This window comes from Pararge aegeria, chromosome 12 (genome assembly GCF_905163445.1).
Source record: "Pararge aegeria chromosome 12, ilParAegt1.1, whole genome shotgun sequence".
Lineage (NCBI taxonomy): Eukaryota > Metazoa > Arthropoda > Insecta > Lepidoptera > Nymphalidae > Pararge > Pararge aegeria.
Genome location: NC_053191.1, coordinates 14245002 through 14254910, shown reverse-complemented (window position 1 = coordinate 14254910; position 9909 = coordinate 14245002). Strand labels below are relative to the sequence as shown.

The 9909-nt window shown below is 39.4% G+C and overlaps 1 protein-coding gene across 1 annotated transcript; it reads right to left on the bottom strand.

Moving 5' to 3' along the window:
- Positions 1-366: 366 nt before the first annotated feature.
- LOC120628396 (leucine-rich repeat neuronal protein 3-like) lies at positions 367-9437 on the bottom strand. Its single transcript, XM_039896750.1, has 10 exons — positions 9330-9437; positions 8608-8679; positions 8173-8307; positions 5865-6082; positions 4302-4499; positions 3460-3659; positions 2766-2973; positions 1802-1983; positions 1382-1515; positions 367-572 (listed from the first exon to the last, which is right to left on the bottom strand). Coding segments are annotated over exons 1-10 (1491 nt in total). The 5' UTR covers positions 9331-9437; the 3' UTR covers positions 367-429.
- Positions 9438-9909: the final 472 nt, after the last annotated feature.

Genomic DNA, 9909 nt, shown 5'->3' with positions numbered 1-9909 from the left:
TAAACGTTTACCATAAAATGGGATAATGGGGAAAAAGTTTGTGAGCTAGCAACGCGAGTGTAAAGTGAGACATGCGCGAGGCGTTTTCAAATTTGAGAAACCCCCAACCTTAAATACATTATTGTACTAGTCGAGCCCTTTCATTTGATATCCATTTTATAGTGACGATCACCTTGGACCGATTTTCGTCAAACATATCTAAGCACACTCCCGACTAATACAACTTTTTAAAACAAAAACCAAATCAAAATCAGTTCATCCGTGTAGGAGCTTCGTGGACACACGCAAGCACCCTGAGACACGCCCAAGTTATAACACACAGTCTACCAGGCTAAAAACAACAACAATCATTTTTAGTAGGTACTCACTTTATTATACAAAATATATTACAGTCTAAGAACACTTATATTATTAATTAATAAGTAACATTTATATATAGTTGTCGTCGTTGGGAGCACGTTTGTAGAAGGCGCGGGAGACGTCAACGGGTCCGCGCAGACCCATCCAGGCGAAATAGCCATTACGCCAGAGCAGCATCAGTGAGAACATTATTGGCACTGCTAACAGGACACCTGGGGAAGGGAATCGGTTTATCATGTATTTTTTTTTTTATTTATGCTCTTTATTTGCACACAAATAAAAACACAGAACAAGAATAAAAAAAAACACAGAAGAAGTATACAAAAGGTGGCCTTATCGCTTTGTAGCGATTTATCATCAACTTATGCAAAAAAAATAGGACGGTTGACCACCCATAGTTGACTTCTTCTTCTTTTGATTTATGGCTTTTCGTAGTGCCAAAATAGCACAATCATAGTTGACTTAATAGGTATTAAGTTGAAAATATTTAAACTTAGAATTCCCGTCACTCTCATGTCTTTTTATATAAGCTATATTTTGTGGTAACTAAGACAAAACAACCAATCAAGTTGCCACTAGACAAAAAACATAGCCCACAATAGGCATGATGAAATAACAAAGAATCGCTAAAATATTGTATTAACGTCTAATCTAATTACAGGTATATTCATGAATTGTGAAAAACGTATTTTTATTTATATTCCTAGAGATTGTTATTTATTTGCAATAAATAAAACTGCAAAATCTAGCGATCCGCCATGACAGGTGAAACGCCGAATCACGTCGACAAAAACATAATTTTGTACCGCTTGAACTTGAAAGGTGCTGCGTTACATTTTAGTATTTTGTTGACAAATTTCAAATTCAAGATGGCCGTCACAACCAAATGGCGAATTACATTTATTAAGGGCTTATCTTGTAGAATAATGAACTTACACTGTATTGAAAGCTGAGAGTTAATAATGAAAGTACAATGTATCGAAAGCCAGGAGTTTTTGAAATTTATATATTTTCATTTTACCAATAAGTGTCCCGAGCAGAATGGCGCCGTCCTTCTCTGGGCGGTTACCATACTTGTCGACGCAGCGCATAGTGCGGTGGATGTCATGAAGGTGCTTCATCGTGTAACCCTTCATCTCTATCGGCTCCTCACAGCTGGAAAATGACACACACATACTGTACGTGGTCTGTATTTCTCGTATAGTGCGCCTGCTATATCCTATTTGCTTTTGAACTTCATTTGATTTTACAGTTATTTTTTAAATCCCTTTGCGTTCCGGAGATAAAAATCTAAAATATCCCTTGTGGAAACTATACCCAGGCGATAAGGAAAATCCCTTGTTGTCTATGCAAACTAAACTTAATTTAGTTTCGAGATTTGGTGTTCAACTGAATTGGCGCTTATTTTTTTATAAAAGAAAAAACAACAGCAGAAACTTACACCATCTTCTGTGACGCATTGACAGCCTTATGCTCCACCACCGGTACCAGCATATCGACCATCCACTGTGTTGAGCAGTCGCATAGATAAGGGTTGTTGCTGACGTCAATAGCGTCTAGGAGATCCCAACGAGAGAGTAAACGAGAGTCGATCTCTGTAAGGTTGTTGGATTGCAGGTAAAGCTGGAAAGGAAAATTATGCACCTATATATATGCACATGGCCCACCTGATGGAAAGTGCGGAACCTAAAGGCAGAGTCACAGTGTCCATCAACCTGATGTCAAGGTGTTAAGCCCCAAGTGCCTGAAGTTAAACTGTCAGCCACGACCTTTAGACTCGAATACTGCGATGCTGCTTTGCGGTAGAAATAAAGCATGCCGGTAGCACTTACCCGGACGAGCTTTGTCACAGAAAGTTTTACTACTATTAACCTAATGTGATGACTGTTTTTACCAAACCGATCAGAAACCAGTGTGGTGAACCTACAACCTTCTCATTCTGAAAGGAGATCCGCGCCCTGTGGGCCGGTAATGGGTTGATAAAGACATATATAAGTTATAAGTTTAGGGTGAGGCATCTTCTTACTACGATACTCATTGAGAGTACGGGCGCGCAAGTATAGTGGAGCTAGGCCTGTTCCCGTAACTACACCGGTAACCGTGTCCCGTGTCGTTTAGCATTACCATTGACACCAAATTAGCTAGCCACTGTGGAAAGTTGCGACCGAATAATCTGTTAAATCCATATTTTGCATTCTGAAACCTAACTTTCCGACAAAGTTCATTTCAACTTGATTGGCAGATATAATTACGTAATGTGTGCTAATGTTTTGGGTATTGTTTGATAGCAAGTGACAACTTTCCACAGTGGCAATTTAGTATCAACAGAAATACAGAATCAGCCTGCAGACCGGAACCCAGCAGTGCTGGGCGTCGGAAATAAGCTAATAATGTTAATGGCTTACCTCTTTAACCAAAGGCCAGTCGTAGTTCTCGCCTATATCATCAGGCCTGGCCAACGCACGAGGGTCAATTGTGTGGAGCTTGGGGTTGAAGCTTATGTGCAGACTTTGGATGTTCTGCAGCCCAGCTAATGCCCCCGGCCCGATCCGGGTCAATTGCTTCATGTTGCACATGTGAAGTTCTCGTAACTTGCGGAGTTGGGGGAAGCCCCTGCCCAGAAAAAGGTGAAAATCGGTGAAAGATGATGTTACTACGACATTAGCTGTTTTTTTTTAGTAATAATTGACCATGAAACCATTATAAACAGAGAAACAGAGAACGAGCAGCAAGTGCTACAAAATGTCGCTTTTGTCCATCGACCTGAGTCGTAGGTGTAGGCCTCGTACTCGTAAGTACACCGGCAACCACGGCCTTCAAACCGAAGCACCGATACATTAGGTATGTCAGTAAAATATCAGTAGCACCCAGCTTGGAAATAGGATATTACCGTTGTCCTATTTCGTACCTCGGAGAGATTTAAAGATAATTAAATATCACTGGCTTAAATGTTGAAGGTAAACATCGTGAGGAAACTGGCATGCCAAGTCCGTAATGTTCTCGAAGCCGTGCGAAGTCCAACAATCTGACCTACGACCTAAACACTTCTAATTGCGAAAAGAGACCAGCTACTACTGTTACATGATGCAAAGTACTCACGGAAAATCTTCAGATAACTCATCCAATAATTTAATCGGATTCTGGTTCAAGTTCAAGTATATTAGGTTCTTGGTCTCCTTTAACTCCTGGGGGACGGCGTTCAGCTTGTTGTCACTAATGTCCAGGCGTTCCAGAAAGCGAGGGGTGTGGAGGAACTTGTCCGGTATATCCGAGAATCCACAGGATCTCATGCGAAGGATCTGTTAATAGAATAATTTTGAATTTTTGTGTTATTTTATTAACCCCTAACGGGACGGCATAAGTTTAATGCGTCTTTGTGTGTCTGCCTTTGGCATCGTAGCTCCCGAACCGATGAACCTATTTTGATTTTGTTTTTTTTTTTTTTGAAAGGTGACTTAGTCAGGAGTGGTGAATTAGGTCGATTTTCATCAAATATTTAACTAGCGATGGTGATGACGTTGATTGAAATCGGCCCAAGATGGCTGCGAATTAAATATTTTTTACAACTCCAATATGTATACCAAATGAAAGGTATTGACTATTATACAGTATCTTAGCTATGTTTAATAAAAATCGGCCCAAGATGGCCGCCGCCGCGGTATGGAAAATTACATACTTTTTCAACACAAGTTAGCCCTTCACTTCAATCTCACCTGGTGGTAAGTGAAGTCTAATATGGTAGCGAGCTAGCTGAGCTGGTAGGGAGTATGGCAGTTATTTTAAACCCATATCCCTAGTCAGTTTCTACGCGACATCGTACCGGAACGCTAACTAGCGGCACGTCTTTGTCGGTAGTGTCCAAGGCCAAAGCCTTCCAGAGTCCCACCAGACCTAACCTTCTTACCTACGTCGTAGTCGAGAGGTTAGTTATAATGAAGTACCTTCAACATCGGCAGGCTAGATATAGCGATGACAGTGACGTGGTCGATGGTAGTAAGTGGATTTCCACTGAGGTCCAACTCTGTCAGTTCCGGCATATGCTCGAACAGATCCTGGTTGAGAGAGTGCAGCTCATTGTACGCTAAGTTGAGAGTTCGCATGGAGGCGAGAGGCTCGTACTCCTCTGGCGCATAGCGACCCTGGAAAATAGATGAAAATCTACATGGAAACTTTTGCATGGTCATCAAAAAGCAAGTAGTGGGTGAGATCGGGGACACACAAAGCGTTGCGGCGGCGGTTCGGCGCCGGAGCCTCATAAATAAAGATTATAGAGTCTTACAAAGAAATATATGTGGCATGTCACACAATGCGCTCCGGCGCCGCACCGGACTTGTAACCATCGATCAGACGAGGCGGGGAGGGATAAATGCACGAACACGCTCGCTCCTTTCGATTTTTTGCAACATAACGTTGTGGCTCTGCTGCACTCGTGTGCCCGCTGATACGGTGAAACCTTTGCGGTGCGGTGCTGCAACGCATCGTGCGTCCTCGTTCTATGTAACAATACTATGGGTTGCATTGTTAGTTTTTTTTTTTTTTTAATTCTTATTGATTAAAGGTTTATTTTATTCTATTCTTATTCTATACAACTTATGAATAACTACTTCTATAAAAATCGTATATCATTTTGGCTTCCCCAGAAGTTAGGGAAGACAAGATGGTATGAAACACACCTATATCACTAAGGTTTAATTTTAAATCCCTTCGATCAACAAATGGTGTACATCTTCCACTACCCCACATACATCACAATTTGGAGAATCCGATTTCCTCATTAAAAATGAAAATTTATTGGAACGTGCCCAGAACACAACCTATGCGCTATCTTGATCATAGACCTATTTAACTTACTAACTTCGAACGAAAGCTTTCGAGGAGGCGCCATTGTTAGTAGTGCGGCTCCACCATACAGCATGCATATGTACGTGATCTCAACCATATAAAAGTTTGAAATAAAAAAGTGTAACTCGAGCATATTATGAAAGGCCTTTGTATTTATTAAGGCGCTTGTTTAAGACTTTAGTACCATCGTCAGACTCAAATTTTTCTTTTGTATTGTTTTACAAAATTTGCTCCATGCAAGTGGGACCCAGATAAGGCGGCGTTTATTGTGCCCAAATGATAAGCATTGCATTGATAGCCCAGTGAGAAAGACTACGTCTTCACTTTCGGGGGGCCTAGTTCGAATCGTAGCACGCACCTAACTTCTAAATTACGTAAAATATCACTTGCTTCAACGGTGAAGGAAGACATCCTGAGGAACCTGCATGCCTGAGAGTTCTCCATAAAGTTTTCAAAGGTGTTGTTCACCAATCCGCACTGGGTCAGCGTGGCGGACTACGGCCCACAATGAGGAGGGTTTACCTTAACCCGTGTTAACCCGTGCCTTCTAGTGGGCCGGTAAATTATTGATATGATTATTATAGGCACAGCAATCTCATTGGAAATAGCGCCAGCGGTGTCTTGGCCACTTTGTTTTTGGGTGAAATTTAAAAAATAATTACCTCAAAAGCATGTGGGCTCAGTTTTTCTGTGGTAAGTCTGTTGTGACTTAGATCTAAAACCTGCATCTGCTGCAAATCCTTGAAACTCGCGTTCTCTATGAACTCGATGGAGCATCGCGAGAGGTTCAGCACTTTGACTGGCAGCTCTGCCATAACTGTTACGTTTCTGATTAAGTTATCACTCAAGTCTATGGTCGCTGGTTTCATAGGCTTCAAATCTGAAACATATTCATCATTATCATCACAACGGTCTTGGGAAACTCGTTTCCAACGGCTTCAAGCGACTCGTTTGAAATAAGTATTTCTTTATAGAATAGAATAGATTTTTATTTGCATAATACTCAAAGAACATACAGAATCCGTGTACACGACTAATATTGAAGCATCAAAAACCATTAGACTTTAGAAGTGTTTCTCGAACTAACCGCCTGGGTTAGGCGGTTAGCAGGTGACAGTAATTATTTAACCTCTAATGATCAAAACAATGTTTGTGAGCTAGCAACATACCGCGGTTGTAAAGTGACACGTGCTCGAGGCGGCTTCTCTGTTTTTTGACACAATACACTGCAGCATGCAATAATGTTTGAATGAGGATTCCGTATGCTCTTAATTCTCTGACACACGTTAACATAGATGCCATTTAAATAAAAATAACGAAGTCACAGTGTATAGTTATTAGCTGGAGTGCAAAGATAACAAACAATTGATTGCGGACAACCCATTAAAAAAAAAAAAGTCCTCAAAAGTCTGTGGATTCCACCAATCCGCTACTGGGCCAGCGTGATAGACTATGGCCTTAACGCCTTCTCACTGTTTGAGGAGACCCGTGCTCTGTAGTGGGCCGGTAATCGATTGAAGTGATACTACTAGATGATCATAAACCTTGTCTGTTATCTACTCTGGTAGTAGGTAAGTGATGATGCAGACTAAGAAAATAATGAAACCCATACCCCCAATCGACACAGACATAGACAACGTGCTGGAATGCTAAATCGCTTTGCGGCACGTCCTTGTAGGGTGGCCAGAAAATTCGGAAATTATAAATTCTCTGATTGCCCCTGGTGGAGATCGAATCCACAACTCGCGGTTCAAACCACCGCGCCCACGACTGCTCTAGGGAGTTCATAAAAAAAACCTCAAAAAACCTTCGTAAAACGACCTGGTTGGTCGACATTTACCTGATCGGGGTTTCCATTCCAGCCCTAAGAGACCCCAACGTCTATCGCTATGTCAGTACCTAACTTCTAGTACTTCTACGGATCTCCTTATTTCTTATTTTAGTACGATACCATCATAGCTCTTTCCATCGCCCACTGAGTTATAATTACTAACTAAAAAAGGGTGGTCATTCTCACTGACTGACTCAGCAAGCCCATCCAAAACTTCTTTTCTTGCAACGTGGTGGATTTTTTATCTGGGCTGACTTTAAGATCGGCAATAAAGAGAAACGATCTAGGATGTAGTGGGAGCCTGCGCTGGCAACAGAAAACGCAGCAGTAGACGTAGACTTGACTAAGAAGCTGTTTATACTTGTTAGCAACCGATTTTGTGTCGGCGCCGACTGGAAATGTCGGGTGTTGTGCCAGCCCTCTACGCCCTGAAAACAATCGTGTCGGATCTCGCTCGTCGCTATTCACGTTTGTCAGATATCGGTGCCGATAATCTTGTATTTTGGTAGTTTATGCTCACTTATATTCGATTGAATGTAGTTATTGACATCCTAAAATAATTGAAAAACTTAATTTCGTCACATCTCAATTCCGTTATTAAGTTCTAAAATGTTCCCAAATTAAATCTTTCCCTTATGATTGGGTGCACCCAGTATTGTCTTTTCTGGGCTCTCTTTCTTTGTTTTCTTCTTAAATAATAATACATCAAAACGAGAACTTCATCGACGTCCATCGTACTTAGTTGCTTTGCGTAGAGTGCTAAAAATTGGTATTAGCTTCAACCGTGGCCGACAAACGATTATTAACCGAAAGTGTGAACAAATGCGCCGACATCCGATTATTATACGGTTCCGAAAGACGACAAGTGGGAACGAGCTGTAAGAGGACAGACAACACAAAACGAGCCGCAGAATTTGCTGGACGTAAGCCGCACACGAAGGTGGAATTTTGAAACTCCCTACAGGTATAGTAGTAAATAATAAATACTAAAAGTGGACTTCTATAGGTTGATTGGATGAGAGTGGACTTTCGATCTTTATTATTTTAAACGAGTCCTCACTGATACCTAATCATATTAATTGACAGCAATGACATTGAGCAATCTGCTTAATGTATGTTTTCATAAAAAATTAACTCACTGGCCCATTCTTCCTTTTTAAAATATTCTACAATTCCTTGGTCTAAGCAATTCACTTTATCATCTTTGCAAATACATTTTCTGCAAATGCCAGTCTCCTTCCATGTATCGTCAGCTTTTGGGGCTTCCGTTGCGTCTGAAAATAGAACTATTAGTTATGCTATTGCATACTAGATGGCGCTACAAGTAATTAAAAAGAAGGCCGACCAGAAGCATGCTTTTATTTAAAATTGATTCATAGTTTCACATTGAATTGATTTTTGGAAAATTACGAAAATATTTGCTTCTTTTTTTAAAACATTATAAACTATGAATACCTATTATTTCTTTATTTGCAGATGAGGTTTACAGAGTTGGTAGATTCCTACACGTAATCACTACAAGGTTATTTGTATCATTTTTATTGAATAACATTGCTATAGATCGCGCTACTTACTTTGGCAGTGGACTCCGATAACAAGAACAATACCGAAAACCAGAACGGAAATGACACGTCGCGCCATTTCCACTGAAAGAAAATAGATTATAAATCCATAATACCCACACTAAATACTTAGTCAAAGTTTTTGTTTTTTCTATTAAATTGCACTTTTTATTGCAGTTAAATAATATATGTATAATGTACGAACTACATTTATTTAATCTAACCTTTGGTAAACTTAAGATAAAACAAAGCTGCTGAATGAGATTTAAGGAACTTAAACTATTAACAATCTATGCAGTTCTTCACAGCGAAAAAAAGACACCTTATTTTACATGAATATGTATATGATGTATGAGAAATTCATAATTACTAATTTATTCTAATAATTCCTCCGAGTGAAGTAACAAAGCTGTTAATAAAAATAGAAACATTATTGAAAAACTTAACGTCTCCTAAAAAAAAATTATTGCAAAAAAATATTGGAAACTGCAAAGTTGCATACTGAAATCGAATTTACGATCTTAATAGTGTGTAAAAGAAGGGAAGATAAATTTTAACAGAAATCGTATGGAGTTACAGTCATGGGCAGCTGCTAGTAAATAGTAAAAATATTGCGGTATACAAGGCGTCAAACAACCTATTTATTTATTCACTACGTAAATTATGGTATTTTCCAGCTAATAAAGTATTTGCCAATAAAGAAAGATTGTTTAAATATCTGCTGTTTTACTTACTTTAACACTTTACTAACTTATTAAGATAATTGACACTTATTCTTTTAAAACAAATCACTGAAACACAGTAACTGATTTCCTTCACGGTTTTAGAACAAAATGGCGGCATGTATGGTATCTTATCGTACAGTGTTTTATCATTTGGTTCATATCGTTATCTTGTGTAAAATAAGGAGCCACTTATAGCGGGCATCTCATAGGCGGATGAAAAAAAAAGAGTTTGTGTACTTATGTACACGCGTTTGAAGGTATACTTCTTTGGCGTATGGAAAAAAAATAACTAAAATGCAGTAGTGATTAACGATAAATATTAAAATTAATCAAAAAGATTTATTAAGAAGAAAGAGGTCTAATAACGTAATATTTATTTATTCACACTGTTTGTACTGTTGCGAAACACGTGTTCTAAATATAAAAATACTAGAATATACAACTTGAACATAGTTTTCATGCCACCTAGAACTAACTTTACGGTGTAGAATTCAGCTGTCGGTGTGCGCGCGCATCGTAATAATTCACTCTCATCATTTTTCTCCATCGCGCCAAAAGAAGTATAACTTCGAAAAAGGTATATGTACAT

What these genes read in the sequence shown, in the direction of transcription:
- LOC120628396 (XM_039896750.1), bottom strand. An exon ending in CTAGCCTGCCGATGTTGAAG is followed by an intron (nt 3,660 to 4,301) that starts GTACTTCATTAT and finishes TTCTATTAACAG; the next exon opens with ATCCTTCGCATGAGATCCTG. An exon ending in ACTGGCCTTTGGTTAAAGAG is followed by an intron (nt 1,984 to 2,765) that starts GTAAGCCATTAA and finishes TTTCCTTTCCAG; the next exon opens with CTTTACCTGCAATCCAACAA.